Source organism: Engystomops pustulosus, chromosome 9 (genome assembly GCF_040894005.1).
Source record: "Engystomops pustulosus chromosome 9, aEngPut4.maternal, whole genome shotgun sequence".
Lineage (NCBI taxonomy): Eukaryota > Metazoa > Chordata > Amphibia > Anura > Leptodactylidae > Engystomops > Engystomops pustulosus.
In genome coordinates, this window is record NC_092419.1 from 6,395,814 (window position 1) to 6,415,308 (window position 19,495).

The 19,495-nt window shown below is 42.4% G+C and overlaps 1 protein-coding gene across 3 annotated transcripts in view; it reads left to right on the forward strand.

Moving 5' to 3' along the window:
- PRX (periaxin) overlaps positions 1–19,495 on the forward strand; it is a 46,948-nt gene that overhangs the window by 2,274 nt on the left and 25,179 nt on the right. The window contains exon 1 of one of the 3 annotated variants that reach the window (XM_072124620.1): positions 10,487–10,725. The exons of 1 other annotated variant lie outside the window; for it this stretch is intronic. In XM_072124620.1, the coding sequence (XP_071980721.1) occupies positions 10,719–10,725 (7 nt within the window). In that variant the 5' untranslated portion in view covers positions 10,487–10,718. Of the gene's footprint in view, positions 1–10,486; positions 10,726–18,129; positions 18,261–19,495 lie in introns of those variants that run through there. One more of the 3 variants, XM_072124621.1, reaches the window with a different exon arrangement.

Below are 19,495 nucleotides of genomic sequence, written 5' to 3' on the forward strand. Positions count from 1 at the left end.
TTTGCGCCTTATTTGTCTTTGTAATCTCGGCTTTTGTAGGGGATTTTTTAGACGTTTTAAGGGCAAATTTCTGTGCCACCCATTCCATAGGTTTTCCTGGTCGGGATTGGCGTGTTTTTGCACATTTTTTTGTGCCCTTTTAGGTGCAAATCGGTGTTAATTCAGGTGCAAATTTCTGGAAGCAGGATAAATACAAAGACAAATGAGGCTTCACTGCTACAGGGCAAATAGGTAAAAAAAAGCACTAAAAATTGCGCAAATACCCCATTCTGCCCAAAAAATCACTAAAATACAACCAAAACATCCACATATCTTCTTCTATTTTTCAAGCTATCCATGTATCTCTCTATCTATCATCTCATCTCCTATCTATCTATCTATCTATCTATCTATCTATCTATCTATCTATCTATCTATCTCATATCTATCTATCTATCTCATATCTATCTATCTATCTCCTATCTATCTATCTATCTATCTATCTATCTATCTCCTATCTATCTGTCTATCTATCTCCTATCTATCTATCCATCTATCTATCTATCTCCTATCTATCTATCTATCTATCTATCTATCTCCTATCTATCTATCTATCTATCTATCTATCTATCTATCTATCTATCTATATATCTATCTATCTATCTATCTATCTCCTATCTATCTATCTATCTCCTATCTATCTGTCTATCTATCTCCTATCTATCTATCTCCTATCTATCTATCTCCTATCTATCTATCTATCTATCTATCTATCTATATATCTATCTATCTATATATCTATCTATCCATCTCCTATCTATCTATCCATCTCCTATCTATCTATCTATCTCCTATCTATCTATCTATCTATCTATCTATCTATCTATCTATCTATCTATCTATCTATCTCCTATCTATCTATCTATCCATCTCCTATCTATCTATCTATCTATCTCCTATCTATCTATCTCCTATCTATCTATCTATCTATCTATCTATATATCTATCTATCTATCTCCTATCTATCTATCTATCTATCTATCTATCTATCTCCTATCTATCTGTCTGTCTATCTATCTCCTATCTATCTATCTATCTATCTATCTCCTATCTATCTATCTCCTATCTATCTATCTATCCATCTCCTATCTATCTATCTATCTATCTCCTATCTATCTATCTATCTATCTATCTATCTCCTATCTATCTATCTATCTATCTATCTATCTATCTATCTATCTATCTATCTATATATCTATCTATCTATCTCCTATCTATCTATCTCCTATCTATCTATCTATCTATCTATATATCTATCTATCTATCTATATATCTATCTATCCATCTCCTATCTATCTATCTATCCATCTCCTATCTATCTATCTATCTATCTATCTATCTATCTATCTCCTATCTATCTATCTATCTATCTCCTATCTATCTATCTATCCATCTCCTATCTATCTATCTATCTCCTATCTATCTCCTATCTATCTATCTATCTATCTATCTATCTATGTATCTCCTATCTATCTATCTCATATCTATCTATCTCCTATCTATCTATCTATCTCCTATCTATCTATCTATCTATCTATCTATCTATCTCATATCTATCTTATCTATCTCCTATCTATCTATCTATCTCATATCTATCTCCTATCCATCTATCTATCTACTATCCATCTATCTATCTACTATCTATCTATCTATCTATCTATCTATCTATCTATCTATCTATCTACTATCCATCTATCTATCTACTATCTATCTATCTACTATCCATCTATCTATCTACTATCCATCTATCTATCTACTATCCATCTATCTATCTACTATCTATCTATCGATCTCCCATCATCTGTCGATCTCCCATCATCTATCGATCTCCCTCCTGAGATAAATGACCCCCAAAGTGCCTCATTACGTCCTTACCAATTGTCTCGTAGAAACTTCTGCTTAATTTGGATTCTTGGTATATTTAACTAAAAAAAAACAGGTGTATGTGCTGTGCGCCCCTTTTATTTTTGGGCAGGGGGGCACATATTTCTCCTCCCTGTACACAGCAGGGGATAACTTCTCTATTGAGCAGGGTCATCGGAAACTTTTTCCACTTTTTGCTGTAGTTGAGAATGAGCCGGATCCTGGTCCTTCGTCTTGTGCTTGGATTGTAGGATGTAAATTGTCCCTTCTGCTCCCGTCCTGAGAGATCTGCGCCGGACGCCTGTGAGTGATGTTGTATTTGTAGTGCGATTACAGCGCGGTCTGTGAACGCTCAGAAAGCGTCTCCATAAAGGCGCAAGTGTTTCTATAGCTCCTGGACTCGTGTCAAGAACAATCCATGTGTTGATGGGCATCTCACTCTACGTCCGCCTTTTGTTCGCCGTGCAGAGATTAGCGCGTACGGGGGATTCTTAGCACATCCCTACAGTCACATCATTGTGTAATCATCACAAATACTTCTATATACTGAACGTATGTATCTGTCCGAAGACTTTGGGGGTCATTTATCTTATTTCCCTCTTCTCTCAGATCTTTTTGCGCCTTTTGTGAGTCTATTTTTTTTGCACCTTATTTGTCTTTGTTGTTTTTGCTCTCTGCCAATTGCAGATTTTTTATTTTAGATTTTATTTAAAATTTTCAAAAAGGCGCAATTTAGTTGCGCAAATCCGGACTGGAGTGTTTTTGCGCAATTATTTGCACCCATATAGGCACAAATCAATGTTAAATAAGGCGCAAAACATCTGGAAGCCGGAGAAATAAAAAAGACAAATTAGGCGCAAACCAGGAAACTGCTACACGGAGATCTCCGGTGAATGGTGGAAAAAGGTGCAAAAAGTGCGCAAATGCCCCAATGCGCTCAAAAATGTGCACTAAAATACAACCGAAAAAGTGCATGAGACTACGGCCTCATTCACCCGACTGCCGGGGGAACGTATGTAAGTGCTTGATCTTGCGACACAATTTGAATGTGAAGTCCCACGCTCAGTCCGAATAAGTCGGATCATCCAAGGGCCACACCCCCCCCGACGAATTGTGACACATGAAAGCAGCGCAGCCGCTCCACAATCCGATCACGTGCGACACAGACCCCTGCTAAATACCTGTCACAGCCGTGCAAAACCCAAAAACGTCAGAAAATCCGACGAAAGTGCGTCCACGGACCCTTAGTAAATAAGCCCCAGTGAGTGGCTGTTCTGCAGATATTTGCACGGCATCTATCATTATTCTGTACCCAAAAAGTTGCAAAAAAGCCACCAAAATACACACTTATTAGTCGCAAATGAGATCTACTTTGTAGGGGAAACATTTGCGACAAATTTGGCGCAAATGATAGGCCATGTGACAATTCAAAACGCATTTACTGAGGCACAACAAGGTCCATCATAAATCACAAGAACAAACTGGCCCCCTATAGAATATTTGTACTGGACTCCCCCTGTAATAAAGAGGTAGTCACTTATAGACAGAACCTAAGTGTCTAGTATGGGAGTTCCCCTTTAGGACCAGTGATGAGAGCAGTGAGGACGGCTCCCTCACTTCCATGATCACACTGATGGGGGTGAAGAAAAATTACAATTTGAGCCAAACTAGGATGTAGTGTGGAAAATCTGCTTCCTGGTGTGAATTTATGGAAAATAATCCATTCATTTCCCTTTAGGTGATGAACATTTAGGAGGTTTTCCGGTTTTATGTAAATACATTGTGGTGATTGTTAGAAGAAAAGTTCTGCAACTTTCTGAAATTCTTCAGCTTGTTCAAGATCTCTCTCTTAGGTCAATGAATGGAGGAATTGATGTAGTACCCCCAACCCGCCACTAAACAATGTAGCGCTGTGACACTGTAGAACTGTGGGCCCTCCAGATAAATCAGTCTGGATGCACCCTCCATCAACATCTAACAAATAAACCCCTGCAGCCTCCATATTGGATTGTCTTCTGTTGGACATTTGGGATTTTGTCTTGGGGCCCACTGGAGGATCCCCTGATACTCCGGTGGGCCAGTCCGACACTGAGTAGTGATTGGTGGAAGCGCCAGGGGTCAGACCCCCACTGATCTGATATTGATGATATAATTTCCAAGATCCATATTATGATATATTGTTGTTGTTTCTTTTTTTATGTGTTTCTTATTTGTAGTCTCTACTTTTTACCCAAAGTTCCCCCCATTATTAGAAGTAAACTGAAGCTGAGTAAACCCCCGGACACTAAGAACTTGACCAGAAATGTGTCCGGTTCACTGATTATTCGACTGAGGAGAAATCCAGAATTACTTGTAATGTATGAAGTAACTCAGAAACGAGGGTTGTATTCACCAGCAGCGCCCCCGCAGGAGAAATGGAGTATTACATTGTTAGCACTGAATTTAATACCCAGATGTGTTAGGTCCTCCAGAGAAAGACAGATGTAGTTTCCTCACCGGGACCACGATTAAGTTGAATAAAACCACAATTTTAAGTTGTACCTAATGTTAATGTTAATAGGTTCAGAGTAGTCGGGGTTCTCCTGACCCAAAGATCATGGAAGCTTATTTATTACTGAGTATGAGGGAAGTACAGGCGGTCCCCGGGTTACATACAAGATCGGTTTGCATAGGTCTGTTCTTAAGTTGAATCTGTATGTAAGTCGGAACTGTATATTTTATAATTGTAGATCCAGACAAAAAAAATTTTTTGCCCCAGTGACAATTGGAGTTTCAAAATTTTTGCTGTAATTGGACCAAGGATTATCCATAAAGCTTCATTACAGACACCTTACAGCTGATCAGTGCAGCCGGGGACTATAGTAACATCCAGAGAGGTCACCAGAGGTCACAGGGGTCTGTCTGTAACTAGGGGTCGTCTGTAAGTCAGGTGTCCTTAAGTAGGGGACCGCCTGTAATCAGCTCCTACTTGGCACAACCAGATTCTCCACAGTTGACCATAGATTAGAGATAACTGGATGTCTCGTCACAGGCAGGAACTTTGTTAGTCCTACATGGTCAGATATCAGCTGATGCATCAGACGTCCTCAGGATCACAGGAGATTTGCTACGTTTTTTTCGCCTTGTGTGTAATAATGGGCTGGGCCATAACAAAACGCTGATGTGATTTTGTGTTTAGGAAGGAAAGGGTGGAGGACCCCAATAAGGAGGAAGTCAAGCCTAAAAAATGTGACCTTTCTACTAATCGGAGCGAATATTCCTCGAATTCTGGAGCGGGTCCTTTCCGTGTCATTGAGAGGGAGCCGGGGGAATAAAAGCAGGAAGTTTAAATCCACTGACAGGAGAATGAGCTCAGATTTGGCGTCACTGGAGGGGCAGATTATTGCGGGATGGGTGGAGGACGCGCGTCTCATCCGAGGAATTCAGTCCATGGAGATGGCACCGGGCCGCCGCCCCCCATCCATCCGCCACAAACTTATATCTATGAAATAAAGCTCCGCAAATAGCATCAGATCTGACTCTTTCCGGGACTAATATCTACATAGCACCAGGACCTTACAACACGTGAGGAGATGATTATCACACAATGAATGACATGGGGGCGGCCATGGACAACTTTGTGCAGAATCTTTTTTTAAAAAGTTCAGTTATTTCCTAAAACTTCCTAAACTTAGGCAACTTGGTGTGAAGTCTGTGCAACTCCTGCTCCTAGCTGGTTGTCCTGTTGCTTCATACACAGGGGTGCGCCAGCTTTCAGGCGAGTTGAGCCTCTTTCCTCAGGCAGCACCATCTGCAGCAAGATGGGGGCAGCATCGTTATCTTCTACAAAGCAGGACCTGCCGCGTAAAATAAGGGGCGATGGATTCATTAAGAAGGTGCGCCAAAAAACATGAATCTGGCGCTTCCCTCCACTGGTCCGACTAAGTTTTTTGTGGTTAACCTTTAAAATAGGGGGAGCGACAGACTTTGCATGTTAAATCTGGGGTCGCGTGCGACACAGTAGCGGCACGGACACTTCTTACCTGTGCATGTAGTTTACACCAAAAAAAACAAACTGCAAAGTCCGACAGAAAACAGGCGCAAAGCCCTTAGTAAATGAGCCCCACTGTCTCTTAATGCCCAATGTGTGTGAGACACTGCATGGAGAAGCCATAACCTGATGCTATGGGATGGGGTGGAGAGGGCGCTGTTCTATCGCTTGCCTCAGGCGGCAGGGAGTTTTAGGGTCACCCCTGTTCTTACATAGAATTGGTGCTGCCCGAGTGTTACAGAGAGCAGCAGTAGATGGGGGAGGTTGTATTCTACATGGCAGGAGGGGAGGGAAAGCCTAGAGAAGGAAGAACACAATCACTAAGTGGTCGGCAGAGGTAGGATAGAGAGATAGCACAGTCCATATACAAGTACACACTCCTCAGCATCCGAGCTTGTCTCTTCCAGGGCTGAGGAGCTCCCTCTAGTGGTAACTGCAGCTAGACTGATTTCCACCATTTAAAGGACATTTATTACCAGATTACTGGGGATAGAGTGTCCTAATTAAGCTGCTCTTTCATCTAGGGGATGGGGGGACTGTTTTACCCAAATATTAACTTTGTAAAAGTGCCGGAGGCGCAGAGGAAGACGGCTCCCGGGTGGGGAATTAGGAGAGAACACATGACCTGCTCTCTACGCCCCGGCTGTTACAACACAGGATCCCCTAGATGGGACCAGTGATCCCCTAGTTGGGACCAGTGATCCCCTAGATGGAACCAGTGATCCCCTAGATGGAACCAGTAATCCCCTAGATGGAACCAGTGATCCCCTAGATGGAACCAGTGATCCCCTAGATGGGACCAGTGATCCCCTAGATGGGACCAGTGATCCCCTAGATGGAACCAGTGATCCCCTAGATGGAACCAGTGATCCCCTAGATGGGACCAGTGATCCCCTAGATGGGACCAGTGATGCCCTAGATGGGACCAGTGATCCCCTAGATGGGACCAGTGATCCCCCAGATGGAACCAGTGATCCCCTAGATGGAACCAGTGATCCCCTAGATGGGACCAGTGATCCCCTAGATGGGACCAGTGATCCCCTAGATGGGACCAGTGATCCCCTAGATGGAACCAGTGATCCCCTAGATGGGACCAGTGATGCCCTAGATGGGACCAGTGATCCCCTAGATGGGACCAGTGATCCCCTAGATGGGACCAGTGATCCCCTAGATCAGTGGTGGCGAACCTATGGCACGGGTGCCAGTGGTGGCACTCAGAGCCCTTTTGGTGGGCACTCGGGCCATCACCCCAGCACACCAGACAGAACTCAAAGAATTTCAAAATGACAAAAGGAAAGTTATAAGAAAACGGAAGTGGGAGGTTTACACATCATTAATTACATCCGATCATGATTGGTGGAAAACAAGAAAGATACATACAGAATATAGGTTACATATACGTAATGAAAGATAATTAATACAGGTACATTAGGTCATTTTTAAGATTTAAACCAAAGGGGCTTCTGGTTTTCATAGTAAGAATCCAGTAAGCCTCTCTGTTTCGGAGGGCTTTGACCCAGTCTATGGGTATTTTCAATGAAAGAGTTAAAGATACATTCATACCCAAATTTCCCAATATTGCTATCTTCTACGCATTACCCAAATATCACAAAGGAATTTTTCCTCCCCCCATGCGACCCATCATATCTGGATCGGGCTCTCTCCTGGAAACAATTTCCACTTGGTTGGACACCATACTTCAACCTTTTGTTACGAGAACGCCAGCGTTTGTCAAAGATTCCTTTGAAGTCCTCAAAATCATGGACTCTATCACTTGGAACACTAACTTTCAATGGCTTACGTGTGATGTAGTTTCACTATATACCTGCATACCCCACCATTTGGCCATTCAAGCCATAGAATACCATCTAAAAAAGTATAGTCTGTTTCCAACATTTCAAATTGGTTACATTCTAGATGTGTTATTATTTTTATTAACCAACAATTATTTTTCCTTTGACCAACAGTTTTATTTACAGAAACAAGGTTGCCCTATGGGCTCAAGATTCTCTCCATCATTAGCTAATTTATTTATGTCATGGTTTGAAGAAATTTTTGTGTTTAATGAAAATAACCCCTTTGTTCATTCAATTGAATATTATGGTCGATTCATAGACGATTGTCTTATAATTTGGTCAGGGAACACAAACAACATATCCCTTTTCATGGACTATCTCAATACTAACCAATTCAATATACGTTTCACTTACACAGCCTCTCATAATAACATCTCTTTTTTGGACCTGCACCTAACATCAGATATACAAAACCATAAAGTTGGTTGCGATGTATTTCGCAAACCAACCGCAGGTAATACCCTTCTGTATGCCACAAGCTGTCATCCTCCCCATGTACTCAGAAATTTACCGAAAGGAGAGTTCATTCGAGCCAGACGCATCTGCACACAAGATAACTACTATAAAGGCACATCTAACGTAATTTCCAAACGTCTAGCAGACAGAGGCTACAATAAAAGCCACATAGAACGCACTAGAAACCAAATACAACAACAAACTAGAGCTTCTCTATTACACAAAGATCGTTCCTCTGTCAATAATGTCACCGACAAACATGTGGATAAAACTACAAACCAAGTCACCTTTACCACAGAATTTACTAGTCAATACAACCAGGTAACGCAAATCATAAAAAAACATCTCCCCATCTTGTTCCAAGACCCCACACTATTTGACATATTGAAAACGGGCTGCCGTTTTTCGGCAAGAAATTCCGTTACTTTAGGTGACATGCTCTCTCCCAATTTATTCACTTCTACTCAGAAATCTCAAACTTGGCTCACCACCACAGGTAGTCATAAATGTGCCTCCACACGATGCAACATATGTAAATACATACAAAAAACAAACATTGTCTCCTCATTATCTACCAACACTGATTTCAAAATAAAATCTTTTATTAACTGTAACACAACCTACGTAGTTTACTCCATTGTATGCACAAGTTGCTCATTACAATATATAGGCAGCACTAAGCGTGCGCTCAAACACAGGATTGCGGAACACATATCCGGAGCACGCATATCTCCTACATCTGTTCAAAACACCTTTCACACACGCAATATATCATCTGTTTCTAGACATTGTAAAGATATTCATAATGGAGACACCTCATCATTAATTGTCACACCTGTGGAGAGAGTTTTCCGCCCCAAAAGAGGCGGTGATTGGGTCAAAGCCCTCCGAAACAGAGAGGCTTACTGGATTCTTACTATGAAAACCAGAAGCCCCTTTGGTTTAAATCTTAAAAATGACCTAATGTACCTGTATTAATTATCTTTCATTACGTATATGTAACCTATATTCTGTATGTATCTTTCTTGTTTTCCACCAATCATGATCGGATGTAATTAATGATGTGTAAACCTCCCACTTCCGTTTTCTTATAACTTTCCTTTTGTCATTTTGAAATCTAGACTATGATTAAGAGCATGTTTTAGCTCGAAACGCGTCAGTTTTTTCCCTTTTGGTACCTCTTTTAACTTTTTAGAAGATGAAATAAACGTGAAGTTTTATTATACCATTGCCTGAACTCATGCCTGCCTGGTTGCTGGATCCAATTGTTTCCTTTCTGCTGCATCTACTCCTGACTCGGCTCAGATCAATCCGTGCACCGGCGTCTGCGACTCGTGGCTAAGGGTGAGCTGAGAATATTTTCTTTCCTTTTAGAACTCAAAGAATCTTCCTCCAGTTGCAAGTAACTTAAAAGATGCTGCTTTTCAGTCATATATTAAAGTGATACTGACTTCGCTACTTGGGTATGTAGGAAGAGGGAGAATGAGTAGACAGGGCCGAAGTATCTTTGGAAGACCTTCTGCTGGCTCCACAATGCTCTGTGTATGGAGGGACACTGGAAAGAAGCTAAAATAATGCACATTTTTCATCTTGTCCTCAGGAGGCCAATATGATCGAACGTTGTTGAAGAACAGGGAGCAACAAGTTACTGCTTTAATTTTTGGTTGGCACCTCACAATAAATAAGGGGGGTTTTGGGTTACAGTTTGGGCATTCGGCCACTAAAAGGTTCGCCATCACTGCCCTAGATGGGACCAGTGATCCCCTAGATGGGACCAGTGATCCCCTAGATGGGACCAGTGATCCCCTAGATGGGACCAGTGATCCCCTAGATGGGACCAGTGATCCCCTAGATGGGACCAGTGATCCCCTAGATGGGACCAGTGATCCCCTAGATGGGACCAGTGATCCCCTAGATGGGACCAGTGATCTGGTGCGGTGGTATCATGGTGTCCATGTATAATGCAGGTCAATGAGCTTTTCGCAGTTTGTGGACTTACGAGGGGGCTCTGACCAAGGATCCCGCTCTGCGACTTCCATTTACCGTAACGGTGCACAGAAACAAATGTTTTTTTTCAAAGACAAAACTTTCATCAACTTTTGAAGAGAAAATTTTTTTTTTTCGGTTAAGATCTGCCAAGTCATGAATAACTTGAGCACCAGGACCCCGTCCTCACTATGACTGACCTCATATACTACAGGTCGGCCATCACCTGACTTTCATGTTTGCCAGTTGATTTGTCAGTTGACGACCAAAACTGTCACCGAGGACAAAAGTGTCGCTGCAGCCGCAACCTCATCTTCTGCCCCACCTGAACGGATAACAATGGGACATGGAGGCGACCAGCGTCTGACACGTGCCTCCTCCGCGGCTCCTGTGTCCATGGACTTCAGGCTTCCTTCATTCTCCAAACTTACATATTATCACCCACAAGAAGAAGACGATAATATTAGGAAAGTAAAGACTGAAGACACATGGGAGGTAGGAGGGTGACAGGGGACCCTACATGACTGTGAGTTATTATATGGTATTGTAAGTGGCTGCCTCTCCGCTGATTATAAGTCTATGGCAGCTATGGCAGCAGTTGAGTCCGCATTTATATAACTATATATATATATATATACTATATACATACCTTCTCCGTTTCTAAATCAAGGAGGCTTCATAGGGGTATTCACATGTCAGACTTTTATGGGATGGGATGCTGGAAGAGGGGATCATTCAGCTTACAAGTCTGTCTTTTATGACCCTCTTACCAATAGTGAGCCCCCACCCTATGTAATGGTCCCCACCAGTGACGTCCCTGTACGCCTCCTAATGTGACCGGTCAATAGCAGGTCCTATACATTTAGCACCCACTTAGAATGACCCGCATCTAAGTAGCCCCCCTTCACCTAAAATACCCCCCCTTTTTGGCAGACCCGACACATATATAATGCACCCTTCTTCTGACACCGACTACTTTTGCCCCCTAATGTGACCGGTCAACTAATAGCGGGTCCCATACATTTAGCGCCCACTTAGAATGACCCACATGTAAGTAACCTCCCCTACACCCACCCCATGTATAATGCCCCCTAATGTCACCCATCATCCATTATGGCCTCTAAGCCCTGGAGCTACTTACCTTTATTGCCCCCGTGCCTTTAGCCCCCATTTATATTACCCTCTTTCAGTAGCTGTCGCCCCCATTCTTATACTACCCCCTTTTATGGTGATCACCATTTAAAACGCCCCTTTTCAGCAGCCCCCCACCCCTCTCAGCCTCTTATAATGCCCTTATTTCTGTGGCCTCCCGATATTATGCCCCCATCTTTATATTGTTCCCTTTTCTCTTAAATCCCCCCCCCACCACCACCACCACCACCACCCAACATCTTTCCTTTTTGCCTTGGAAGGAGTCAGATCTTCCTTGTTCCCCCGCAGCAGATCTTCCTTGTTCCCCCGCAGCCAATGGTGTGTCCTGAAGCCGGCAGGTGTGATGACATCATCACAGTGCGACTGCCACCCTCTGCCACGCACAGCAGAGGCTCAATGGTGGAGCGGGGAGACAGCGGCTGCCTTCTCCACCATTTCACTCAATTCTACGGGAGTCTGTGCCTGGTTGAACCTTAGGATATAACTTTTTTCTCCAGGGACGGAAGAGTCCTGCTAAACCAGAGATGGTCGGGAAGTATGATGGGATATAGGGGTTTGGTTCGGCAGCTCCTGAATTATAGAAGTGTTTGATACGATTCTTTTCTGTGGACGTTGCTGGAGTTGAGTTACGTGCATGGACAGTAGTTCACTCCCTTCTCCATTGTGGCGCTGGGAACCACATACACATATATATATATATTTACAGAGCGTATACATCCTGGAGGGAAATCAGTCTTGGTTCCCTGAGTAGATAAGGCAGCAGGAAGGGGCTGCGTCCCTTTGATAGAGCACATAGTTTGTATAGTGACCCGGTTGGGGGCCCCCAGCGCACACACGCTCCACAGCTTCCTGCAGTCATCACATAGTCACCCAGTGACACCAGGTCCTACTGCCAGGACAGTCCGCACACTGTCCTGTATGTACATCATCACAGGGCTCTGCTCATATATAGTTTCTGATTTTGGAAAGAAGTTCAGAGGATAAAGTTTACCCCATCGACCCCTTTTCCTTTAGTTATAGAATTTATGACAACATTTCACAGCATCCGGGTGTATGCACCTGTGTGACATCACTGGAAACAAGTATTACACAAACCATATCAATAATTCACTGAATGGGAACAACCCCTTTAGATTATCTCCTCCCCCTTTATATAGATAACACTGACCCATCATTACATCACTACTGACAATAGATGATGTCATAGCTTATCCCCTCCCCCTCCCTGTACAATGACCTCTATATAGATAACACTGACCCATCATTACATCACTACTGACAATAGATGATGTCACAGCATATCTCCTCCTCCCTGTACAATGACCTCTATATAGATAACACTGACCCATCATTACATCACTACTGACAATAAATGATGTCACAGCTTATCTCCTCCCCCTCCCTGTACAATGACCTCTATATAGATAACACTGACCCATCATTACATCACTACTGACAATAGATGATGTCACAGCTTATCCCCTCCCCCTCCCTGTACAATGACCTCTATATAGATAACACTGACCCATCATTACATCACTACTGACAATAGATGATGTCACAGCTTATCTCCTCCCTCTCCCTGTACAATGACCTCTATATAGATAACACTGACCCATCATTACATCACTACTGACAATAGATGATGTCACAGCTTATCTCCTCCCCCTCCCTGTACAATGACCTCTATATAGATAACACTGACCCATCATTACATCACTACTGACAATAGATGATGTCACAGCTTATCTCCTCCCCCTCCCCGTACAATGTCCTCTATATAGATAACACTGACCCGTCATTACATCACTACTGGCAATAGATGATGTCACATCTTATCCCCTCCCCCTCCTGTACAATAACCTCTATATAGATAACACTGACCCATCATTACATCACTACTGACAATAGATGATGTCACAGCTTATTCCCTCCCCCTCCTGTACAATAACCTCTATATAGATAACACTGACCCATCATTACATCTCTACTGACAATAGATGATGTCACAGCTTATCTCCTCCCCCTCCCTGTACAATGACCTCTATATAGATAACACTGACCCATCATTACATCACTACTGACAATAGATGATGTCACAGCTTATCTCCTCCCCTCCCTGTACAATGACCTCTATATAGATAACACTGACCCATCATTACATCACTACTGACAATAGATGATGTCACAGCTTATCCCCTCCCCCTCCCTGTACAATGACCTCTATATAGATAACACTGACCCATCATTACATCACTACTGACAATAGATGATGTCACAGCTTATCCCCTCCCCCTCCCTGTACAATGTCCTCTATATAGATAACACTGACCCATCATTACATCACTACTGACAACAGATGATGTCACAGTTTATCTCCTCCCCCTCCCTGTACAATGACCTCTATATAGATAACACTGACCCATCATTACATCACTACTGACAATAGATGATGTCACAGCTTATCTCCTTCCCTCCATGTACAATGACTTCTATATAGATAACACTGACCCATCATTACATCACTACTGACAATAGATGATGTCACAGCTTATCTCCTCCCCCTCCTGTACAATGACCCCTATATAGATAACACTGACCCATCATTACATCACTACTGACAATAGATGATGTCACAGCTTATCCCCTCCCCCTCCTGTACAATAACCTCTATATAGATAACACTGACCCATCATTACATCACTACTGACAATAGATGATGTCACAGCTTATCCCCTCCCCCTCCTGTACAATAACCTCTATATAGATAACACTGACCCATCATTACATCACTACTGACAATAGATGATGTCACAGCTTATCCCCTCCCCCTCCTGTACAATAACCTCTATATAGATAACACTGACCCATCATTACATCACTACTGACAATAGATGATGTCACAGCTTATCTCCTCCCCCCTCCCTGTACAATGACCTCTGTATAGATAACACTGACCCATCATTACATCACTACTGACAATAGATGATGTCACAGCTTATCTCCTCCTGTACAATGACCTCTATATAGATAACACTGACCCATCAGATGATGTCACAGCTTATCTCCTCCCCCTCCCTGTACAATGACCTCTATATAGATAACACTGACCCATCATTACATCACTACTGACAATAGATGATGTCACAGCTTATCTCCTCCCCCTCCTGTACAATGACCTCTATATAGATAACAGTGACCCATCATTACATCACTACTGACAATAGATGATGTCACAGCTTATCTCCTCCCCCTCCCTGTACAATGACCTCTATATAGATAACACTGACCCATCATTACATCACTACTGACAATAGATGATGTCACAGCTTATCTCCTCCCCCCTGTACAATGACCTCTATATAGATAATACTGACCCATCATTACATCACTACTGACAATAGATGATGTCACAGCTTATCTCCTCCTCCTCCCTGTACAATGACCTCTATATAGATAACACTGACCTATCATTACATCACTTCTGACAATAGATGATGTCACAGCTTATCTCCTCCCTGTACAATGACCTCTTTATAGATAACACTGACCCATCATTACATCACTACTGACAATAGATGATGTCACAGCTTATCTCCTCCCCCTCCCTGTATAATGACCTCTATATAGATAACACTGACCCATCATTACATCACTACTGACAATAGATGATGTCACAGCTTATCTCCTCCTCCTCCCTGTACAATGACCTCTATATAGATAACACTGACCTATCATTACATCACTTCTGACAATAGATGATGTCACAGCTTATCTCCTCCCTGTACAATGACCTCTTTATAGATAACACTGACCCATCATTACATCACTACTGACAATAGATGATGTCACAGCTTATCTCCTCCCCCTCCCTGTATAATGACCTCTATATAGATAACACTGACCCATCATTACATCACTACTGACAATAGATGATGTCACAGCTTATCTCCTCCCCCCTCCCTGTACAATGTCCTCTATATAGATAACACTGACCCATCATTACATCACTACTGACAATAGATGATGTCACAGCTTATCTCCTCCCCCTCCCTGTACAATGACCTCTATATAGATAACACTGACCCATCATTACATCACTACTGACAATAGATGATGTCACAGCTTATCTCCTCCCCCTCCCTGTACAATGACCTCTATATAGATAACACTGACCCATCATTACATCACTACTGACAATAGATGATGTCACAGCTTATCTCCTCCCCCTCCCTGTATAATGACCTCTATATAGATAACACTGACCCATCATTACATCACTACTGACAATAGATGATGTCACAGCTTATCTCCTCCCCCCTGTACAATGACCTCTATATAGATAATACTGACCCATCATTACATCACTACTGACAATAGATGATGTCACAGCTTATCTCCTCCCCCTCCCTGTATAATGACCTCTATATAGATAACACTGACCCATCATTACATCACTACTGACAATAGATGATGTCACAGCTTATCTCCTCCCCCTCCCTGTATAATGACCTCTATATAGATAACACTGACCCATCATTACATCACTACTGACAATAGATGATGTCACTGCTTATCTCTTCCCCCTCCCTGTACAATGTCCTCTGTATAGATAACACTGACCCATCATTACATCACTACTGACAATAGATGATGTCACAGCTTGTCTCCTCCCCCTCCCTGTACAATGACCTCTATATAGATAACACTGACCCATCATTACATCACTACTGACAATAGATGATGTCACAGCTTATCTCCTCCCCCTCTTGTACAATGACCTCTATATAGATAACACTGACCCATCATTACATCACTACTGACAATAGATGATGTCACAGCTTATCTCCTCCCCCTCCTGTACAATGACCTCTATATAGATAACAGTGACCCATCATTACATCACTACTGACAATAGATGATGTCACAGCTTATCTCCTCCCCCTCCCTGTACAATGACCTCTATATAGATAACACTGACCCATCATTACATCACTACTGACAATAGATGATGTCACAGCTTATCTCCTCCCCCTCCCTGTACAATGACCTCTATATAGATAACACTGACACATCATTACATCACTACTGACAATAGATGATGTCACAGCTTATCTCCTCCCCCTCCCTGTACAATGACCTCTATATAGATAACACTGACCCATCATTACATCACTACTGACAATAGATGATGTCACAGCTTATCTCCTCCCCCTCCCTGTACAATGACCTCTATATAGATAACACTGACCCATCATTACATCACTACTGACAATAGATGATGTCACAGCTTATCTCCTCCTCCTCCCTGTACAATGACTTCTATATAGATAACACTGACCCATCATTACATCACTACTGACTATAGATGATGTCACAGCTTATCTCCTCCTCCTCCCTGTACAATGACTTCTATATAGATAACACTGACCCATCATTACATCACTACTGACAATAGATGATGTCACAGCTTATCTCCTCCCCCTCCCTGTACAATGACCTCTATATAGATAACACTGACCCATCATTACATCACTACTGACAATAGATGATGTCACAGCTTATCTCCTCCCCCTCCCTGTACAATGACCTCTATATAGATAACACTGACCCATCATTACATCACTACTGACAATAGATGATGTCACAGCTTATCCCCTCCCCCTCCTGTACAATGACCTCTATATAGATAACACTGACCCATTATTACATCACTACTGACAATAGATGATGTCACAGCTTATCTCCTCCCCCTCTATGTACAATGACCTCTATATAGATAACAATGACACATCATTACATCACTACTGACAATAGATGATGTCACAGCTTATCTCCTCCTCCTCCCTGTACAATGTCCTCTATATAGATAACAGTGACCCATCATTACATCACTACTGACAATAGATGATGTCACAGCTTATCTCCTCCTCCTGTACAATGACCTCTATATAGATAACACTGACCCATCATTACATCACTACTGACTATAGATGATGTCACAGCTTATCTACACCTTCTGTCTGTCTCTGGAATTGTGAATCTTCCTAATTTGCCGGGGCACCATCATACGCTGTCACACAGGGATGTAAGTAAGAGAGGCAGGGCCCGGGACCCCTTTCTACCTTAAAAAATTATTATTTGTTTACTCTCACAGGTGAGTTACAATCAAACACATTTATGTACACACAGCATATATACACATATATACAGTACCATATACATCCATGCATCATATACACACCACACTCAGTATATACGCACCCAATACCCCAGATGCCGTCCCCCCTGACACTGTGGGCCCCATAGAGGCTGCTATGGCTGTCACCCCTGTATTGCCCCCCCCTGCTGGCGCCAGTGTATGATGAAGTTGCCCTTATGAGATATTCCTCTCCTTTATGACATGGGCACAAGTCCCCCTCGTTCTTGTAACATTGTTTCAACTCAGCAATAAATTGTTTCAACTTCTGATCTTCTAGGAATTTCACTGCATTAAGAAACTTCTTATCATTTCCTAACAATTCTTATAATTCCTTAATAAATTTAAGGGACCTCAAGCAAGTAGTAAGACACCGAGGAGGCGACGCTCACTACTAAGGATCCATGGGGAGACGCGTCTGACAGGGAGCTGAGGCGTCTGCTAAGATTGTCTACTCCATGCCAAAACTTGGAAGTGTTTCAGTGATGTCAACATCCTGCAGCCAATCAGGGGGTGGACAGAGACTTTTTTGGGAAGCATCAGCCCTCTCCCCCTTCTCTCTAGCCTCTCCCCCTGGCATTGAGTGTCAGAGTCCCAGTGACAGCTCACACACTGAGTGGACCTTCCAGGAGGGAGCAGGCTGGGGGGATCTGACGGAGGGCACCGCCATCACACACCGGTGAGTACGTCCTGCCATGCCGACAGCTTAGATAGCACCAGCATGTTCTGTAGCGCAGTACGCCTGGAGGAAGACTGAGAGATGAATCTTTGGAGTCGCTATATGGATGATGTATATTCAGTGTTATGTGCAGTTGCTTGGACTCTTCTGTGGTTGCGGTCTACTTTTCGTATCAGGAAATGTTTACGGACATTTGTCGCAGTTTTGGATCCATCAATGGTGCCCAACCGACCCCTCATAATGGTGTCCATCAGTTTATCACCATGTGGTGATGGAGCCCACAATGCCAATAATAATCTTAGCCTAAAAGTCATAAATTTGTTTCCATATAATGTATAGATATACACACAAGGGTGTACACGTATATATAACATGTCACTGCAGAATGATACATAGATAAAGATTAGATAGATGGATAGATAGATAGATAGGAGATAGATAGATAGGAGATAGATAGGAGATAGATAGATAGGAGATAGATAGATAGATAGGAGATAGATAGATAGATAGATAGATAGGAGATAGATAGATAGGAGATAGATAGATAGATAGATAGGAGATAGATAGATAGAAGATATATAGGAGATAGATATGAGATAGATAGATAGATAGGAGATAGATATGAGATACATAGATAGATAGATAGATAGATAGATAGAAGATATATAGATATATAGGAGATAGATATGAGATAGATAGATAGATAGATAGATAGGAGATAGATAGATAGATAGATAGATAGGAGATAGATATGAGATAGATAGATAGATAGATAGATAGATAGGAGATAGATAGGAGATAGATAGATAGATAGGAGATAGATAGATAGATAGATAGGAGATAGATAGATAGGAGATAGATAGAGAGATAGATAGATAGATAGGAGATAGATAGATAGATAGATAGATAGATAGATAGATTGGCGGACTTATCTAGTCTGTGACAGGTTTTTTGCTTGTAATTTATTGAATTTTAGGAGGCATCGGGGCATTTGCCCAATTTTTTGTGCCTTTTTCATACTGTGCCCTCTAATTCGCCGTGTAGGATTAAACCCGATTTGCGTCTAATTTGCCTTTGCCTATAGTCCTCTCCTCCTAAATCCCAGCTCCGGTCTTCTTTAAAATTGACAACCCATGAGTTATAAAAAGTAGCCCGTAGCATCGGGATGTGATGTCCAGTGCCCCGGGCTGCTAATTATTCACGTTTCGTGTTTAATAGATACCCCCCTCCCCCAT